The sequence below is a fragment of the Rhinolophus hipposideros genome (assembly GCF_964194185.1).
Source record: "Rhinolophus hipposideros genome assembly, chromosome: 9".
Lineage (NCBI taxonomy): Eukaryota > Metazoa > Chordata > Mammalia > Chiroptera > Rhinolophidae > Rhinolophus > Rhinolophus hipposideros.
This window is the reverse complement of record NC_138055.1, coordinates 24,985,055-25,007,189: the sequence shown is the minus strand read 5'-3', so window position 1 is coordinate 25,007,189 and position 22,135 is coordinate 24,985,055. Positions and strand designations below refer to the sequence as shown.

The 22,135-nt window shown below is 37.1% G+C and overlaps 1 protein-coding gene across 17 annotated transcripts in view; it reads right to left on the bottom strand.

The window, feature by feature from the left end:
• Window positions 1-4,264: 4,264 nt before the first annotated feature.
• The window catches only part of RIMKLB (ribosomal modification protein rimK like family member B), a 45,518-nt gene continuing 27,647 nt past the window's right edge, over window positions 4,265-22,135 (bottom strand). For 9 of the 17 annotated variants that reach the window (XM_081060836.1, XM_081060838.1, XM_081060839.1 and 6 more), the window contains 2 exons: window positions 21,373-21,576; window positions 16,323-19,739 (listed from right to left, as the gene is read on the bottom strand). In XM_081060836.1, coding sequence (XP_080916962.1) covers window positions 19,276-19,739; window positions 21,373-21,576 — 668 coding nt within the window. In that variant the 3' untranslated portion in view covers window positions 16,323-19,275. The other 8 variants (XR_013994077.1, XR_013994079.1, XR_013994080.1 and 5 more) reach the window with 5 other exon arrangements.

Sequence of the window (22,135 nt, the reverse complement as noted above, 5' to 3'; positions counted from 1 at the left end):
AGCATTTGCCAGAGGCTAATGGAACTGTGAAGGAGCTGTTCTCAAACATATTCAGAGAAAGGGATCTGTGCAGAATGTGGTTATCATAGAAGTGTGCCACTCACATATCTCTTCAAGAAAACCTGATGCAAGAACCAAAGCTGGAGGCATCACACTTCCTGATTTCAAACTATAGTACTAAGCTATAATAATCAAAACAGTATGATATTGGCATAAAAAGAGAAACAAAACAATGGAATAGAGAATCTAGAAAAAACCCCAGCATATATGGTCGATTAATTTACCAGAAGGAGCCAAGTATACTCGATAGGGAAAGGATAGTCTCTTCAATAAATGGTGTTGAAAAAACTGGACATCCACATACAAAAGAATGGAACAACCCCTACCTTAAACTATATACAAAAATCAACTCAAAATGGATAAAAGACTTGACCATAAGTGTTGAAATGATAAAACTCCTAGAAGAGAACAAAGAGATAAGCTCATTGACATCAGTTTTGGCAATGACTTTTTGGATTTGACACCAAAAGCAAAAAAAAAGAGTGGACCTACAACAAACTGAAAAATTGCTGACAGCAAAGGAACCCAACAATAAAATGAAAACACAACCTATGGAATGGGAGAAAATATTTGCAAATCATATACTGATAATATCAAAAATATATAAAGAACTCATACAACTCAATAGCAACAAAAACAAAACAAAACAAAAAACCAATTAAAAAATAGGCAGAGGAAAGATCCAAGAGGGAGGAGATAAACGCTGTGCTTGCCTCATCCCATGAACACATCAAAACTACAACTAAATTATAGAACAACCTACCTGGAGAACCATCTGAAGTCTAGCTGAACAGAAGTTTTATAACTAAGTACATAAAGAAAAAGCCACATCAATTGGTAGGAAGGGAGGAGATGCAAAATGGTCTAGTCTCACACCCACCTGTGGCAGTTGAAAATCAGGAGCGAGATCTCAGCCACAGAGGTCCCCATGAAGGCGTGAGGGTCCCCAGCCCCCCACACTAGGCTCCCCAGCCCAGAGTACTGGTGCCAGAAAGAGGAATCCCAACTTCTGGCTGTGAAAAGCAGTAGGGATTCTGACCATCTGGGCAGAATGGAAGGCTGCAGGAAACCCAGACATCCTCTCCAAAGGCCCACGCAGGCACTCACTGAGCTCTGGAGGAGGAACAGTGACTTTGGGGGCATTGGAGACATATAGGGACAGACTGAGTTGTGTAACTTCAGGGAGAGGACTGAAGGGACAGTCTTCATGTTTCCTGTATGGAGCTCTCCTCCAACACAGCCAGCAGGTAGGCACCATCTTTCCTGTGTTGAACCCACCCCCCAGACCAAATCTAAATCTGACTGGCCTAGTGAGCTCCGCTGCTCCATCCTGCTGAGTCACTGAGACCCTGCCTCACCTAACTAGATCAGCAGGAGGCTTTATCAGAGGCTGAACCTTACAGGAGTTGGCAGGTAGCATTAGGCCTCCAAGTATCCTGGCTTCTTTCAGAGCTACCCCAGACTCGGTACTGGTGGCAGCTGTCCTCAGTTCATAGTGTGGCCTCGCCCACATACCTCCAGGTATAGCACAGGAAGCAACCAACTGTGAATCGCGTTGGAGCTCCTAGGAGGTAGTCTCTGGCTGGTCACAAGCAGTGGCTGACCTGGGTCTGTACCAAAGCCCTTCCCAAGAGGCCACAGAGCCAACATACTTGGAGGTTGGCTTCAGACTACAGCAGACCACCCAATTAGCCCCATAAGTGGCACACACAAAGGCCAGTCTTAATAGGCACCAGTCTCCTGGGACAAATCCTGCTCCATGGGGTAAAACCCCATGCACAGCAGCCCATAAGCCTGGACATTGCCAAACCCCACAGCCAGCCAGCCTGAGAGTCACCACCACCCACTGACATGCCAATAGCAATCAAGGCTCATCTATAACAAGAGGTCACACGCAACCCATACAAGGGACACTCATGTAGGCCCAGTTCAGGTGACCAGAGAGACTGTGCCACTGGGCCCCACAAAACCCCTACTACATAAGGTCACCAGGCAAGACTGGGAGACATAGCAGCCCTACCTAATACGCAGAAATTAACACAGAGACACAGCCAAAATGAGGAAACAAAGAAATACATCCCAAATGAAAGACCAGGAGAAAACCTCAGAAAAAGAACTAAACAAAATGGAGGCAACCTACCAGAGACAGAGTTCAAAACAATGGTTATAAGGATGCTCAAGGAACTTAGTGAAAACTTCAACAAAGAGATAGCAAGCATTAAAAAGGACAAAAATCATAAAAAAGAACCAGTTAGAAGTGAAGAATACAATAACTGAAATGAAGACTGCACTAGGACTCACCAGCTGACTAGATGAAGCAGATCAAATCAGCGATTTGGAAGACAAGGTAGCAGAAAACACCCAATCGGAAAAGAAAAAAGAAAAAAGAATCTGAAAAATGAGGATAGTTTAAGGATAGTTTAAGAGATGTTCGAGGGAACATCAAGCATAACAATATTCGTATCATAGAGGTACCAGTTCAAAACAGAGAAAGCAAGGGATTGGGAATCTATTTAAAGAAATAATGACTGAAACCTTTCCTAACCTGGTAAAGGAGATAGACATCCAAGTTCAGGAGAAGCGCAGAAAGTGCCAAACAAGATGAACCCAAACAGGCCCACACTGAGATACATTATAATTAAACTGGCAAAGGTTAAAGACAAAGAGAGAATCCTAAAAATAGTAAGAGCAGTCCGTTACCTATAAGGAAGCTCCCATAAGAGTGCCAACTGATTTCACAACAAAATCTTTGCAGGCCAGCAGGGACTGGCACAAAATATTCACTGATGAAAAGCAAATGATGACCTACAACCAAGGGTGCCCTACCTAGCAAGACTATCACTTAGAATTGAAGGACAGATAGAGTTTCCCAGACAAGAAAAAGCTAGAGTTTATCACCAGCAAAACAATGTCATAAAGAATGTTAGAGGGATTTCTTTAAGGTGGAAAAAAAATCAAAACCATGAATAAAATGGCAATAACTATATATCAACAATCGCTTTTAAAGTATGTGGGTTAAATATTCCAATAAAAAACACAGGGTGGCTCAATGGATAAGAAAACAAAACCCTTACATATGCTGCCTATGAGAAACTCATTTCAGATTGAAAGATACACACAAACTAAAAGTAAAGGGATGGAAAAAGTTATTCCATGAAAATGGAAACAAAGGTAGGGTAGCAATACTTATACTAGACAAAATAGACTTTAAACAGAGGGTATAACAAGAGACAAAGAAGGACCCAGTAATCCCACTTCCTGGTATTTATCTGAAGAAACTCAAAACACTACTTCGAGGGAATGTGTGCATCCTTATGTTCACTGTAGCCTGGGTGTCCATCAACAGAACGGATAGGTGGACACACACACACACACACACACACACACACACACACACACACGGCTAGGGAAGGGGGAATGGGTTCTTGCCATCTACAGTAGCATGGATGGACCTGGATGGTATTGTGCTGAGCAGATTATGTCAGACAGTGAAAGACAGATACAATGTGACTTTGCTTATATGTGGAATGTAAAGAACAAAATAAACAAACAAAACAGAAACAGAGTCATAGCTACAGAGAACATTTTGATGGTTACCAGGTGGGAGGAGGGTTGGGGTGGGTAAAAAGAGGGAAGGCATCAAGAAGTACAAATTGGTTGTTACAAAGTTGTCATGGGGATGTAGGGTATAGCATTGAAGGATTATAGTCAATAATATTGTCACAACTATATATGGTGTCAGATGGGTACTAGATTTATCTGGGCAATAAATGGGAGGGGGCTTAGTAAGGCAGGGTGAAAAAGGTGAAAGTATTAAGAAGTACAAACTGGTAGTTACAAAATAATCATGGGGACGTAAAGCAAAACATAGGAAATATAGTTAGTAACATGGTAATAGCTATGTATAGTGCCAGGTGGGTACTAGTCAGATGGATCACTAATTAAATTATATAAATGTCTAACCATATGCTGTACACCTGAAATTAATATTAAATAATATTGAATGTCAACTGTAACAGAAAAATTAAAAAGCGGGGAAAGGTATAGGCAGTAAGTGGTCCAAATTTCCAGACATAAAACAAATAAGCCATGGGGATGTAATGTACAGCATAGGGAATAGTCAGTAATATTGTGAGTGTAAGTGGTTGCTGGACTTAAATCATGGTGATCACATCTTTTTTTTTTTTTTTAACATTTTAGTGGGGAAAGGGGAACAGAACTTTAATGGGGAATAGTGTGCACTTCCAGGATTTTTTTCCAAATCAAGTCCTTTCAACCGTACACACTGTTCCCCAATAAAATCTTAAAAAAAAATAAATAAAGATTCTTCCTGTGTAATTAGTTGCTGAATACAGTAAAACTAAAAAAATAAACAAGCCACCAAGGCCATTTGTTTGTAATATTGTTATTTACCAAGCTTTCAGATCTGAAGTGAAGGATTCAGTTAGTGCCTTAGCAATTTTTGGTCTTACAACTTCCACCTTTCTGTTTAGTTATTTCTAGTTAGGTTAACTTTCATGAGAATATCAACACTTCCACCTTCCTTGACTACCAAAGGATCATTCTTGGTTCTCCATATGGAATTTCAATACATCCATTTTCATACCACAGCAAATAACCTCAAACTCTACTGTTAACAAAACCTCAATTTAGAAGTATCATTTACGGATCATTGCCTAAGGCCTGTAATCCACTCATTCCTCTAGAGTGAGGGTCAGCCTGTTTTGTACAACCTGTGAGCTAACAACGGTTTTTACATTTTTATAGTTATTTAAAATATTAAAAAGAATAAAAAGCAAGAGACCATATGAGGGAAAGCCTAAAATATTTACTACTTGCCCTTCCACAGAGTAAGTTTGCCAATCCTGTTCCAGAGCAGTATTTTTTAAAGGGACCAGAGCTGACAAGACTTAAGGAGGTGGTTCTCAAACATTCATGTATATCACTTGAGGAGTTTGTCAAAACGCAGATTCCTAGCAACCCAAAAGTTCATGTCTAGGGCCCTAGAATCTATATTTTAAATAAATAATCCAAGTGATTATGTAGACGGCTCTACGTCGCTTTAAGAAAAATCTTACATTTTATCATCAGATCAGCTCAGATTATCAATCAAGAGGACTTCTTACTGGATTGCTTTTATTGGACTGTCATGCTGTCATGATATTGATGTGCAATGTGGGACATCTCAGGACCAGGAAATACTGCTTTACCTGTGCAATAAACTTTCTTCTATCTTAAGGTTTACCACGAATCTTCTAATTGTCTTATTCTGCTCTTTGCCAATTTTGTTCCACCTCTAAGCAAATATACAGGACCTGATATTATACATTTGCATTTTAACCCTTGTTTCATCTTTTTCTTCTCTACTGGCTTCAATCCCAATCTTCTCCATTTAATGCATCTTTTAACTCACTTCAAATCATTTTTGGGAAAATAAGTCATACTATCCTAAATTATCACTTATGGTGCATGGTATTCATATTCCTTACTTATTTAATTCTCCTGATTTAGGAGCAAGAAAAAATATTTTTGTTATGAGCTGACAGGGGAAAATAATCTGGAGGGGAAAAAAGAGATACAGGTTTTTTTCTTATATAAAACTCCTCAGTTAGCCAATGAAGTGTGGAGATAAGGAATAATCAGTCTAGATTAGAAATGTGCCCCCCCTCGCCACACCAAAACACACAAAGTCCCAACCACAAGATCTCCTGAAAGGAGTTTAAAATAAAAAAACTGAAAGGAAATCAAAAAAGAAAACCTTACAGACTCTAAATCTGAGATGAAAAGATTCAGTAGCTCTTATATCAATAACCAAAATTTACAGAATTAAAGGACAGTATTTATTACTCAACTATGTGCTAAGCACTATACATGCATTACAGCATAGCTAATTCTTACACATTAATCTAGTAAAGTAGGTACAGTTATTTCCATTTGTTACAAATACTCTTACGATTTCAAAAGGGTGACTTGTTCAAAGGCCATATAACCAGTCCGTAATCAAATTAGAATTTGTATCAATCTTTATAAAGCCAATTCTTTGTTGAAAGTAGAAGGGCTGCATCTGTATACACATGTATGTATCTGATCCCCTACAGTTCAAAAGGGGGTCAAAATATACGGCGATGGAAGGAGACCTGACTTTGGGTGGTGAGCACACAATGCAATATATAGACGATATATTATAAAATTGTACACTTGAAATTTATACAATCTTATTAACCAATGTCACCCCAATGAATTTAATAAAATTTTAAAAACACACAAAAATTTGAAGGGAAAAAAAATAACACAAATATACTAGGTCAGACATGGTCTCTAGTTACAAGAGTAAAATGTAGTGAGCAGTGCTGTGACAAGTGTGTGCCAGAGCCTTGTCACATGAAATGGAAAAAAGCGTGTATTTCTCAAGAGATTTAAAAAAAAAGAAAAAATAATAGCAACAATTATTAAACATGGACACAAGTGTGATGAAAGAGGCAGGGCAAAATCTATGTAATACATATGTAAATACATGTCTATGTGCCAAAAGAAAGAATAAGCATTTCAGAATATATTATACAGAGATCAGTCTGTCAATAACTAAAGAAGTTTCATCTGCAAAAAGTGAAGAAAATGAAAAAGAGAATGACACACGTGGGGCTAGACTTCAAGTCTAGACATAAGAACTGAAGTGAATTCATATAAGATGGAGTGGGTAGAAATAGCTGCCCCCAAAAATGAATCATATCCCATGCTATTTCATTTCCAGCTTAGGTGTTTTTATTTTAGAAAACACATTAAATCAAACAGGTTAGAGGTATTGCTTCCTTGTTCTGTATATTTCTGTCCTCCATTTGTAAAAACAAAGTCAAATCTATCTTCGTCCTTCTGTGAATGAGGTAACAAGCAAAAAGGATCTCTGGTTCCTTCAAAAGAACCTAGGGGGAGAAAATACATACAGCTCACTTAAATCACAGTTTAAACAGTCATTATAATTAGGATGAGAAAAAAAACAAAAGATAGAAATTAACTAATGTGACAATGTAATATTACAAAGTGTCTAGATTACCAAAAAAAATTACAGCCAGTGTTTTTGTAATTATAACATTTTACCTTGGTGATCTCAGCTGAAAAGGGTATACTATGTATGCTCTGATTCTGACTTGGAAGACATTTTATGTTCTTATCATTAAAAACTAAAAGCCTAAACCTATATAGTTGGTTCATAAAAGCAAACTTATTTACCAAATTTACTTGACTCTTCTTTAGGAGAAACTATTCTAACTCCCTGGAATTTGTTCTCTCTAGTGGGTGAAGAATCAATAGTTTAATTTATAGGTCCATTATATTATCTTCTTCATTAAGATGTTGTCAACACAACAGCCAACATTTTTCTTTTTTCTTTATCCCTGAGTTTCATGACTTATTTCCATTAGACATTCAGGTAAGCATATTGTCTTGTGATTAATTTAAACTGTATTAAAGAGATAATTTATATTTTATAAAAATCAGCCCAAATTTAGACACAGGATTTCATATTAATTAAAAAATACAATCATATAAAGATCTATCAATAATATTATTCCTAACAATCCCATAATAAGGACAGGCACTTGTGTTTTATTTTAGTCGGAAAAACTATACCAACAGGAAATAAACTGAGGCAAGAACATCTTTTGTACATCACACAAAACATAAAATTAAAGTACCAAAATGCCTGAACAAACAAAATTAAACCTAAATGCTCTTATTCTAGTGCGCTAGACTACATTTTCAATAAAGTATTTTGGTTCAGATTAAGATTCAAATTGGTGATTTTCTTTCAGATCTAAAACTGTGACATCTCTATATACTAACCAAATTGTGTGATTAACACAAAACTGTTTTAAAATATTTACAAATTCTAACCATATTAACTGAGGCCATGTATGCTTATGTTTCATACTAATATACAAAATGTTACTCAGCATGAGAATAAACAATTTTTGAACAGATGACTTCTTTTTACATGGTTTTCAAAAAAAGAAAATTCACTATATATTTAGACAATATCAGTTATTCTAGTTTCATGTTACTATTCATCCTATTATTCCCAATACATAATCATCCCTTTAATTATCCACTCCCCCCATTGCTAGCCTAAAAATCTGCAGGAAAAAAAATAAATCTCAGGATATGAATTTCACCTTGTTGTAAATTGATTCATTTTCCAGAATATGAAAATGAAAGGTCAGCAAGAGGAGAGGTAGAGGATTAATGATGTTCTAGATCTATGGAATCCATTCCTCTTCCCCCTTGACCACAAATTGCAAAGAACCTGAAGGCCTCTTTGCATCTTAACAAGGGACACCTTTTCATTATCAAACCCTGTAAATGGTGTACTCACTAATTATACATGTGTGTTATGTGCCGTTGTATCAGCTCTGAGTGACTCCTGACGACCCTATGAATGAGTGATGGCCACAATGTCCTGTCCTCAACAGGCCTGTTCTGCTCTTGTGGACTCACACCTATGGCTTCTTTTTCTTTTTTTTCTTAAAGATTTTATTGGGGAAGGGGAATAGGACTTTATTGGGGAACAGTGTGTACTTCCAGGACTTTTTTCCAAGTCAAGTTGTTGTCCTTTCAGTCTTAGTTGTGAAGGGCGCAGCCCAGCTCCAGGTCCAGTTGCCATTGCTAGTTGCAGGGGGCGAAGCCCACCATCCCTTGCGGGAGTCGAACCAGCAACCTTGTGGTTGAGAGGACACACTCCAACCAACTGAGCCATCTGGGAGCTCAGTGGCAGCTCAGCTCAAGGTGCCATGTTCAATCTTAGTTGCAGGGGGCGGAGCCCACCATCCCTTGCGGGACTCGAGGAATTGAACTGGCAACCTTGTGGTTGAGAGCCCACTGGCCCATGTGGGAATCAAACCGGCAGCCTTCAGAGTTAGGAGCATGGAGCTCTAACTGCCTGAGCCACCGGGCCAGCCCCATGGCTTCTTTTATGGAGTCAGTCCATCTCATATTTGTTCTTCCCCTTTCCTGCTGCGTTCTATTTTCCCAGCATTATGTCTTGTCCAAAGAACCCTGCCTTCTCATGATGTGCCTGAAGTAGGACAGCTTTAGTTTTGTCATTTTTGCCTCCAGAGGTGTTTCAGGCTTAATTTGCTCTAGGACCCACTTGTTTGTCTTTCTGGCAGTCCAGAGTATCCATAGAGCTCTCCTCCAACACTGTATTTCAAATGAATCCATTTTTTCCCTACTGGCCTTCTTGATTGTTCAACTCATATCTGTACATAGTAACTAGGGATACAAAGGTATGCATGATCTTAACATTGGTCTCTAATAACACATCTTTGCTCTTGGTGATCTTCCTAATTCTTCCATGGTTGCCCTTCAAAATTTCAGCCTTCTCTTGATTTCTTGGCTTGGACTGATGACTGAAGCAAGGTAAGCAAAATCTTTAACAATTTCTAAAATGGCCACCCACAGCTTTCCTTAATATCCTTTACTTGAATAGATTCCTTACCCTATATTAGATAACCACATGCACACATAGTGACAACTTTCTTTGTGACACTATATTTCTAATTGCAGGGCACTTCACTTGTTCAGTGATTACTATAGATTTTGAAAGATGCCTGGCACAGAATGCAAAGAACACTGTATTGGCATTTAGAAGACGTGGGTCCTAGTCCTGGCTCTATAATCTGGGGCAAGTTACTAACTTCTATGAACTTTTGTTTTCTTACCAGCAAATTCAAGACTATAGTATATGGGGGCGGATGGGTGGCTCAGTTGGTCAGAGCGCGAGCTCTGGGCAACAGGGCTGCCGGTTCGATTCCCACATGGGCCAGCGAGCTGCACTCTCCGCAACTAGAATGAAGTCAATGAGCTGCCGCTGAGGTCCTGGATGGCCAGATGACCCAGCTGGTTGGAGCGCAGGCTCTCAACCACAAGGTTGCCGGTTCGACTCCCACCAACGGATGGTGGGCACGGCAACTAAGACTTAACACGGCATCTTGAGCTGAGCTGCTGCTGAGCTACCGGATGCCTCAGTTGGTTGGAGCGTGGGCTCTCAACCACAAGGTTGCCAGTTCAACTCCTGCAAGGGATGGTGGACTCGTACCCCTTGCAACTGACAACGGCGACTGGACCTGGAGCTGAGCTGTGCTCTCCACAACTAAGATTGAAAGGACAACTTGACTTGAATAGAGCTGATGAGTCCTGGGAAAAACACACTACTGTTCCCCAAAAAAAAGTCGTGGAAATACATTCTGTTCCCCAATAAAATCTATTAAAATAAATAAATAAATAAATAGACTATAGTATATGAGTATAAATTAAGTTTTCCAGCTTGGACACTCTAAACTTCCATGGCAGGCCTTTGTAGGCCAGTAGCTCAATCTGTTACTATGGATATTAATAGGAGTCAGGATTCCTTTTCTTATTTAAGTAATAATTTCTCTTCTGGATATCCTGTTTTTACCACATATAAGACCTGAAAAGAATTATTTGTTTGCTACTTTAAGAAAGCTAACAGGTGGCTCAGATGGTTGGAGTGCTGTGCTCCCAACACCAGGTAGCCGGTTCGATTCTGACATGGGCCCGTGAGCTGAGCCCTCTACAGCTAAGACTTTGAACAACAGCTCTCCCTGGAGCTGGGCTGCCGTGAGCAGAGGGAGATTGGTGTGGATCGGCGTGGATTGGCGTGTACTCCCATGAGCGGCCGGTGGCCAGCGTGAATGGCCAGCAGCCAGCAAGAGTGGGTGGGGGGGGAGAAAGCTCATAGGAATAATTCTAAAATATTCACAGACATATCCTAGAAAAAAAGATTTAGATCAGTTATATTTTAATTTTCATATGAAAATTAAAAATTGCTTTTTCTCTCCACTTATAAAATAAATAAGTCATGGGAATATAATGTACAGCACGGTGACTATAGTTAATAATATTGTGTAACATTTGAAAATTGCAAAGAGTATTTCTTAAAAGTCCTCATCACAAGAAAAAAATTATGTATGGTGACGGATGTTAACTAGACTTATTGTGGTGAACATTTGCAATGTACACAATTATTGACTAATTACGTTGTACACATGAATCTAGTATGTTATATGTCAATTATACCTCAATTTGAAAAAAACATCCAATAAAAAAATCAGAATCAATTTGAAGTTATAAGTCTAGCTAAGATTAAGAACCGTATGCCTTTTCTTTTTAAGTGACCTTAAACAGTTTGGTTGCCAGAAACAAGAAAGATACTATAGTTAAAATAAACAAGTAGTTGAGTGAGTAAACAGGTCTGCATCTTATAAATTTAAGAATTGAAATTTATATCCTTTAATTCTAGGGACTTCAAATTGTCATTTAGTTTCTTCTACTCAGCCTAATCAAATTCTAAAATGTAAAGATTCACATGTCTGAGGGCAGTTGTCAATGCAAAGGAAATAAAGCTGTTTACCCAGGCAGCTAAAAAGAATGCAAATGAAAAGGGGGGAGGCACACACGAAGAAAAACAAACAGGCAGAGATGAAAATTGGCAACACTGGAAAAGTAAAATTCAGAGGGACTGAATGAAAGAGAGAAGCATACAGACAGAATGAGGTGGGCAGAAGCACAACCAAAGAGGAAAAGAGGAAGAGCAAAAACTGTAAGAAAGCTGAACATACAGAGCAGAAGTGATGGGCAGACACAGTGACAAGGAAATGGGACCAGACAGAAAAAAAGATAGTCAACCGAAGAAAAGATCACTTTTACCCCATCATTTTTTCAAATTACATACTTTTGTTGTTATCCCCTCAGTGTTCCCACTAAAAAGGGGACAAACATATTTTTACAAAATCATTAATAATGCATATTTCATTTACCTTGCAAAGTTCTAAAAAAAAATCAGATTTACTGTGAGATAGCTTAATTTTTGCCAACATTAAGGGTCACATATTGAATGTGTTAATGACTCAGTGGGGGGAATCCTGTCACAATCTATATGTATATCAAATCAACATGTTGTACTCTTTAAATATCTTACAATTTTATCTGTCAATTATATGTCAATAAATCTGAAAAAAAAGGTTCATATATATCAATTTACTGGACAGAAATCCCTAATTTTACACATCGCTAACTTTTTTTTTCAACGTAAAAACTGATAGCACACTACTTAGAAGAAATTCATCCTAAAACAAGGACCTAATAACATGTATGATTACATATCAGTGACTTATATAACACCAGTGTCAGATTGAAAACACATTCTTAGTTGAAAATAACTTACCATTTAGAGTCAAATCTAGGAATCTTAGTCCCATTTCAACTTTTTGCCCCCTTTACTTCACTTGGTAGGTCATGCTCTATCTCTTCTCTGGGAAATTTGTCAGTTGCCATCAATCTGAAGAATTCCTTCTTCTGCGGCCACCTACCATTTTTTTTCTCTACTGCAGCAGAAGGGTATACAGAAAAAGGTCTTGCTTACTATTCAGATTAAACAGAAAAATTTCTTTAACATGTGCACAAACTTCCTCATTATTTCCCCAAGAAAGACCTCCCCACCAAAAGTCAAGACAAACAAAAATCCCAGTCACTGAAAATCAAACAATGCATGATCAATGTTCATGCTAAGCTGGGAAAATTGAAAAAAAAAAAAAAAAAGGTGGAAAGATTTAGACAGTCAACAGTTGCCATCTCAAGGAGCCGGTTTTTTTTTGTTATACTTTCCTTCTTCAACTATCCCTATAATCTTATGAATTAATGCGTAACTTAAAATTTTAACAGGTAGTCTACAACTCCTGAAAACTTTAAGTTCAGAGACTACCAAAAGAAGATGCAGCAATAAAGGAGTGTTTAAAAGTTAATTCTAGAAACTAAGGGTGTTAGGTGCTTTACCTGCTTGAGTTTTCAATGTTCTGGACTGCTTATTGCCCAATGGCTCTGAATACATTAAAACACGAACACATACGCCACCTACATTTAAAATAGGGTAGTATTTGTATGCCCATATAAGCATTGGGTATATTTTTTTGCAAGAGTAATAAATTCATTAAGTCCTTTTAAAAGGACTGACCACAAATGCACATTTCCTCAAACTGTATACATACATAAAAGGAATAGGGCAAAAAAAGGGTGACAGAACGACAAATGTAGTAGCAGTTGCAGAACTGGAAATTAATACCACATAAATGTTTTGTTTGTTAAAATCCTGAGATTCATTTCTATTCCCATTCTCTTTGTCATTGGGGTCTAGGATTCAAAATTTATTCTGTATTAGCTACTCAAAAATAGTATCCAATAATGAACTAGTAATAATAGTAATGGCTTGCTTTTCTTCCACCCCCCCACTACCTTTACCCCAAAAGACAAATATGTAGTTTTGCCAACTTAAAAATAAAACTGACATAAGCACCAAAGGCTAGTCAATAGTGGCACTGCGGTGACACTGTTTCTACTTTCTGACTCCTTCCCCCATCTCAAACCCCACCCTTTGACCTCTGTATATGGGATGAGCCTGAGCAGGAGAGTTGGTGATGGCAGGACTGCGCCGTTCCCACGGATGCTCCTAGAGGCCTGCTGTGCTTCTGGGAACTGGGGCACAGGAATGTCTGTCTGACTGAAACCTAAAACAACAACAATTCACCCCACCCCTCATGTTCCCAAACCCCACAATAGCAGCCAGGTATATATGCTATATAAGGCCTATCTAACAAACTGAATATGGTAAAATCTGAAAGCAAGATCATTCTTATCAAGTCAGTGCTCTTCATGGGGCAGCAGAATGGAGGCTGTTAAATTCTCCATGTCCCATGTAATCATAGTCCACACATTCTAATGCCAGCCAATCTTATCAAGAAGAGAACAAGGTTCTCCTGTACAAGCCTTTTTTAGTGTACATCATAAATTCCTGCAAGAGTGTAGTTGGGGTTCCTTTGTTAGTCAATTTCAGTTCGACAGATGAATATTTTTGTCTTAAAAGGTTAGGGAAGTGTCTGTCCCTATCTTGTATGAGTGAACTAAAGCACAAAACAGGTTACAATTTATCTCATGCCTTCAACTGTAGAAATAACATTACAAGCCTGGATTTCCTACTCACTAGTGATTTATTGGATAAGACATCTTAAAGCCACAGGATAGGACATCTTTGGATAGGATATCTTAAAGCCACAGGATAAAATTATGCAGAAGTATATCTTGAAAAGGTCCTGACTACTATTACTAAAATTCTAACTATTAGAAAGAGGACTATCTCCCAAAATGATAATAATTCGTATCAGAGCAAAATCTTTAGAAAGAACAGGAAAAAGAAGGAAAGGGTAATTGGGCTGGGGTATACAGAGGAGGGGTAGTATATTAACAAACAAGAAGGCTATTAAAATGGAAAAGTTGTATTCCTATTCCTGCCACTAATTTTGTTTTATGGTCTTTGTTAATCTGCTTAACAATCTTGTGCTTCAGAAATGCCCTCTTATCTGTTCAAACCTGTAATTTAATGTTTAAGCCATTATTTTATGATAATCAAAAACTACTCATATCTGTTAGAACTAGTGTCTCAGAAATGCTAAAATGATTAGTTCTGAAATCACGCTGCTCCTACAATAACTGAAATGCTTTCTGCTATCTTTGTCTCATCATTCCCTTTCACTTGTATAATAATGTCACAGAAAGAAAAGTACTAAGGTCAACTAAATGCTATGGTGAGTTATTACCATACACGTAACCTAGAACCTAATTTTACCTTTTCAAAACTCTAGTTTTCCATACCTGTCAACTCCTAATTGATGTCTTTATACTGTGAGCTCACTGTGTATTCGGAACACCAACCTCTGAAAAAGCTTAAGCCAGAGTAGCACAATGGAAGAAACAAACAAACCCAAAACAAAAACAAAGCCAAAAAAGTCACACTCGGAATACTTAATTATAGACATATATGCAAGGAATGGAGTTATCTATATGGTAAAAGCACATCCCCAAAGAAAGTCCTGAGTTCATCCCAACCAATGCAAACTTTACCCCCAAAAGTTCTTTCTTAATCAAATTATTTGTGAGATACAGTTATGCATTATTTTTTAAAACGAGACTTATTACAAATCCGTGGTTGCCTTTAAAGTACATAAATTCTTTTTTAAAGGAAAGGAAAGTTAGCCGTGTGATGGAAAGAAAGGAGAAAGAGTCAAATTACCTGCAAGCAGCTGGGCTGTGCCTGAATCCAAACCGCTGCATTTACCATTCATTACACAGCTGCATTATTGGGGGAAGGGGAGTTTAGAAGGGCACTGACCCCGAAAGTTCTCAATACTTCTCACTCATCATCAGGAAGGGGGAAGAAGGAAAGTTTTTTCTCTGGGTATTTTTTGTTTGTTTGTTTTTGTTTTTTTGGCTCCTGAAAAGGCTGGCAAAGAACAGTAACAGTGCAAGCAGTTAGAATATTTCTTTAAAAACAATTTAAAAAATGCAAAACATTAAGGAATGTAAACACCAAAACTTTCGTTAATATAGAAAGAATTTTCACTAGAGTTAGGCAGCCACCCCAAAACATCATGGCAAAAGGGCATTGGTATAAAAGAAATAAAATACCACACAAAAATTCAAAGCAAAACTAAAAACTTCAAATTAAACCTGGAAGACTAGAAGATTCCGACAGCAGATTTCTGTCCACTACTGAAACATTCCAAAATCCAAGCTTCAAAGGTGCCTAAATGTATCTTAAACGAAACTTTGTTTTGTTTTTTTTTAGAAAAAAAAAAGAAAAGAAAGCAATAAACCTGGTTATAAATCCTGCAATATATTACATTTTAAAATATCCTAGTACAACAAAAACAAATTTTAAATGAAATTAAACAAACAAACAAACAAATAAAAACAGTAGCAGCAGAGGTTACCTGTCTGAGCACCTACATTTTCTTAGGAGGGGATCGTGTCTCACCAGCCACATAGCCCATTAACCTTCTCAAAAAGAGTGAGCCAGGAGAAAATAACACAAGATTTGATTTCACAATGTCTCTAGGCTCCCCAGACCCCAAACTGGGGATTCACTGAATGAAGAGAATTTGTTTTTCCATTGTTTTCTTCTTGAGAAAAAGAAGAGATGATTTTGAAAGTCAATTACTTCTTTCAATGCCTTCGATAACTTCTCAAAAGTCTCATAAAGTGCTGATGAAAGCAAGTCTCTTGATGGATTTTTACAATGTTCCAGGGTATTTTCTTATTGATAACATATACAGAAAGATTTTAAAGTTCAGTGCAGTAAAAGCCAGCAGAAATGACCAATCAATTATAGGCACCAAAAAAGAAAAAAAAACTATTAAAAGTTTTAAATGGAATAGTTCATATTTATATGTATGTGTGTGTGTATATATGTATATATATATACATATATATATATATAGTCCAGTTTTCATCATGGGTGACAAAAACACAGTATCAGAAAGAATTACTTTTAAAATACAATTCAGAATTAATTACAATTTTAACAATGGCACAATTTTACAGTAATTCAGATTTTGGCATAATGATTATACATATTTGATAAATACATTTTTACCTCTCATAATAGCAATAAAGATTAAACAAAAGTTATTGAACAATATAAAAATATATTTAACTTTCACTTAATTATCTGGGCTGTTTTATGCGGGTTCTTCCAGAATGATTTGTTCATTTTCTTTACCTTAATTTTTGAAGGATTTCAAGAAGATATTCATGTTTTTAAAGTCTAAAATGACCATTCCTTCCCTTTTCATTCTAACATGTGAGTATACAATCCAGAATAGGTTGGTAAAGCTAAGTTTTAATATAGTGTAAATGCACAAAAGATGGATAGTGAATAAAATTAATATATCTGATGTTCCTTATAATATAGTTGGTTAATTTGGTAAAATTTTTTAAGAGGCTATCTATATTTTTCCTGGTGCCTTATCCCACCCAACACAAACCTTGAGTACTTCATCAGAGAGAGTGTTCTATTTGTGTTTTAAAATTCATTAATCTATATACATGTGATATGTAACTATTCAAAGTGTATGTAACATAATTTAGGTGGCAACCAGATCGTCTCTACACAAACATATGAATAATGATTTAATTAAGTAGTTCTTTCTCCCTTATGTCTTTCTCTTTCCCAAATAGTGTACATCCTCCAAAGTATGGTCTTTCTGTAAAAGAAGTACCAAGTATTTAATGAGTCAGAGGTACTTATGTAAGTCCCATAATAAACCTGTTCAAGTCAAATTTTTTTAGATGAGATTAGAGTATCATAAAATAAATTAGAAACTCCTCTTACATATCTTTTTACGAGGTGAAATGAAACACCGCACAGGTTAGAGGTACTATTCTATTTGTCAACAATCAACCTTTCACTCAATTTTAATATTATTTCATTCTATGGAAAAAAACAAATTTTATTACATTCCTTTTTAAAACGGGAGAAAAACTGTACAAGCATGATCAAACCTGTGTTAGAGCTGGTTAATACTGATCTTTTATTATTGCCTTGAAGTCTCTCTAGTAGTGTCCAAGAAATAAAGTTTAAAGTCCATCTGAAGGAAAAAAGCACTGGAGAGACAAGAAAGGACTTGGGTATAAGCTTCAGAGGATTGTAGAGAGATGGAACTTGCTGTTTAAAAAAAGTACGTTGAGCTCTGGAGCATCTCCATTTCTTAACACACCTTCCAAACGATCACTGGCATAGTTTTACCCATGTTTTAAAGGCTCATATTATGTGCAGTTTTGGGGCTTTTATAAATTCAGAAGGTAAAGGAATATAAAAAGTAGAGAGTACTGAAGGCTTCAGAGTAGGGCTATATAAGAGACTTAATACTGCTAAGTCCCCAAACAAAAACGTCCAGCCCACCCGATCTCAAAACCTATGTGTAATAGGAGAAAACGAACAGCCAGAAGCATTGAAGAAAAGCATGTAGCCTTGAATAAACCATACACTGAACAGTCTAAAACCAAAAAAAAAAAAAAAAAAAACAACATATACACAAAAAGGCCTAAGAAGCATCTATTCTCCTTATGTCTGCAGGTGAGTATCTCTACCCCAGTGGAGTATAGTTATGAAAACAACTCATTTGTTTTTTAAATTAAAAAAATGTGTTGCCCACCATGCTCCATTTTCTAGAATCTATCTTTTTTGAATGGTTGGTGTAAACAAAAAGCAAAACACATACACATGCATGCGTGCACACAGACACATATATACTCCTTCCTAAAATGTGAAAAATGCAACTATATAATGCTGGGATTAAAAATCACTTCAGCTTTATATGTAAGAACTTACAGGCCCTTGATTTGTATCCCCTCAAAATATTTTTCCTTGTCCTTATTCTTAAAATGCCCAACCACCAAAGGAAAAAATAAAAAGCTTTATATGCACATGTTTCAAGTCAGTGTCTTGTTAACATAAAAAAAGGTAGCATTTTCTTCACTTTGGCCATTGTTAAAGATGCAGGCATAGATCAGGGAATGTTAGACTAGCATGTTTAAAAAAAAATGCAACATTAACAGAGCATATATCTTTCAAAAAAGACTAAAACACTAACAAATACAGGTCAATGCACATATTTTAAACGAGTGTAATTTTATCTACATTGGAGTAAATGTTATTTTGTATACCAGATATTGCAATACTGTTCATTTCCCTTTTATCATGCAAACATGCCAATTTTGTCATTAAAGAAACCTTTATTGGGTCATATTCATGTTGCCCCCCCAAAATTAAGGGATAAAACTAAAAACAAAAATAATAAATCCCAATAAGAGCCCCCTCAAGACTTTATGAACATAAAGCTGCTAGTTAATACGGTAACGGCAGAATTTTCAGATTTGTATAAAAAAATTCATGTAATTTAGGTAGATGTTTTCCTCACCCATTACAAATCTTTGCAACACAATGTGAAGTTACACTACTCTGAAATTTGTATCAACTGTGTAAAAACAAAAGGGACTATGAAAAAAATTTATGTTTACCATGGCCTGAGAGCATACAACATTTTGAGTAATTTAAAAGGGTAACTATAAGAGCCTCACATTTTTCTCTCTCACCTCTCCTGCCTCTCTAGCTGTAGAATTTGTAAATGCAAGTAATAGCAGAGGGCGTGGCTAGCTCCCTCTTCTCCTCTCCTAACTAATCCTACTCAGTTTTCTCTCATCCTCCTGAGCATCTTCCATGAACAGCATTGCAAATTGGTTTTTAAAAGAAAGAAAAAAAAGAAAGAAGAAAGTTTTACAAGGGTTTTGTTGGTTAATTATTTACCAGTGGAGTCACTCCACCAGGAGTTCGATTTCATTGGCTAGCAGCTGGTTCATGTTGAATAGGCCCCCTGGGAGCTTGGTGAGCAGTTCTCGCTCGGTGCTTTCAGGGTCGCTGTCAACAGAGCTGGAACTTGCGCTCATGTTGTCGACAGCAGTGCTGGCTGGGGGACCCAGCTCCGGCTCACTAGTCTCACTGGCCGTGGACACCACGGAGAGCAGGGACATACGCCGGGTGAGCCGGCCAGAGGGCAGAAGGGAGGCGGCATAGTCCGCTATGATACCAGCTACATCTAGATTACAAGCCTTATCAAAGGCGATGAAACCTACATTTGCATTGGCCTCGCAGACACAGAAGGAGCCGTCATCTTTCATCAACAGGTCAATGCCACACACATCCATCCCCAGGATATTAGACACCTGGATGGCTAGCTGCTTCCCTTGTTCACTCAATGAGCACATCATCCCCACACCACCTGGCAAAGGGGAAACAAAATAAGTTACCAAAATGATAAATATCTGCAGTAAAACTAAAACTGGCCCTAAGGATAACCCTTTATCGTAAATTACTGAAAAACAAAGTGTAAAATCGGGACTTTGAAGTCTAAGTTTCCTTCACTGGGGAATCCCCTTCCAACTGAGTCTCTCAAAGAATTCATGACTTAGTACTTTTTCAATGTACTATTTATTCTGAAGAAGACATTAAACTTGCACTGAAACCTATCTTACTTCAATAATATAGACCATGTACAAGGAACTTTTGCATAAATACAATTATGACAAAAATTAAGAGATGAATAATATGGATATAAAGGACAGGCTGGAATCTGGGAACCTGAACAAGAGAACCTGAACTTAGCCCTCTTCCTCTACACTTCCTCTACAGTTTTCACTCCCATCTATATGCCATTCCTCAGCCAAAAGGATTCTGGGGCTTAAGATAGCTGACTGAATGTAGGTGACGCTTTGGGGTTTGCTGGTGTCTGAGAGAAAGGAATTAGAACTAGATTTTCTCGTTTGGAGACTAGTTTCAGGAAGCTCTGAGATAAGGATTAGAAAGCAAAGAATTTGGAGAAGAGCTTGACTCAAAAAGCTTTATGTATCCAACAGGAGGAAAACTGACATCAGCATTATAAGAATATGCCTAATGTCTTTGACCTCAAAGAGGCCAAAATATAACTACAAAGGTAAGCTGAGTCCTCCCTACCACTGAGGCTGGAAGAGTAGGGAGGGAGTCCAAGAAACAGGAAGGCTTCTTTGAAGTACGACTGGCACACTAGCCTATGAATTAAATGACTCTGCTTCTCAGAATCTCTAGGACTGAGGCCATCTGGAATAACCCAAAAAACCAGAGCAGAGCCATGATGTGATAACAACAAAAAAATAACAAGCCATCTATGACTTGAATAAAAGAAGTACGAGCACTTTAAGGAGATTCAAGTTCAACACAAAGACTTTCTGAAGCTAAAACAAAAACAAGATTACCCAACTAAAAACTTAGAAAAACTAAAGAAAAGTATAGTCACTTTTGTGAGCCATAACTTGGAAACTCAAGTGGTAAGAAATACTTCAAAGCACATACAAAAAGTCTGAGGTGAAATCACAAAAGAAAGATAAGAAATATGGAAGACTGAGCTAGATAAGATTACTAAGAAAGTGAAAAAAACAGAGAAGAAAAAACCCAGAGTAAGCTCTGAGGCACTTCAACAATAAGAGATCTAAGAAAATACACATTTAAATAAATCAAAACCAGCAATCTTGTTTGGACCAATTGGTAAGATGAGTTAGGGCACATCCATCTTAAATGAACTCCAATTATACACAAAATAAGCGTATCAACAAAGAAACCTTTAATTCTGGTCAGATATTTCATATATGTCTGAATTGAGTTACAAATTGAGCCTGGGTGAAAATATTAATTCATGATTCAGAAAAATTCAATTTCATCACTAGAAAAATAACTCAAAAATATATTTATTATATTCATGGTAAGTCATTAATCATATTTACATATGAAAGATAATGTGTTTTTCCACTAAGTAAAAAGCTCTGTAGTTATACACAAATACTAATTAGACAAGCTGTAATAGACACCTGCATCATTTTTACCTAGTGAGCAGTTGCTTTGCATCCTCCCATCTGTTGAACAACGTAACATGGTGCCAACCACACGGCCTCCCACGACAATGACACGTACATCCCGTCCATGAGACTCTTTAACATACTTCTGGAACAGGTATGGAGCTTCATGGCGAATAAGATGGCTTAGATCAGCCAAATGGTGCTTGTCTCGAGCCAAGAAAACTGCTTTGCCTGTGATTGAAAAAGAATAAAAAATATATGCAAGTCATCAAACTGTGTGTAGGTTGTTATCCATTACCTCCATCTTTTTGTCCCAATCTGCTCTTTCAGAACCAATTACTTTTTAACCAAAGTAATATAGTTATAATAATTAGTGATAATGCAAAAATGTATGTAACGAAGTTAATAATCTCCTTTTGAGTCCCTCTATACCGAAACTCTTACAGTAACCTAGAATTTATTTCAACATGTTGTGAGTAGGTATCTAGAATTTGTATTCCTCCAGGTTAGACAATGCCAGCCTCACTTATTAGCAAAATATTTCCCTTTAAGTTAAAACATGTCATATACTATTAATATATATTAAGTGTGCATCTTAAAATTTGTAAGATAACCACTAAATGAACAGAAATAGCCAAACTGAAACTGTAAGTCTGAGATACCATACACCTAACAATTACCCTCTAATTATTCTTTAGAATCCTTACTTCAAAAGGTATACATTTCAATTGATAAGACTACTGTCTAATCAATAACCATGAGCAAATACAAAATAATTGCTCTGATCTAA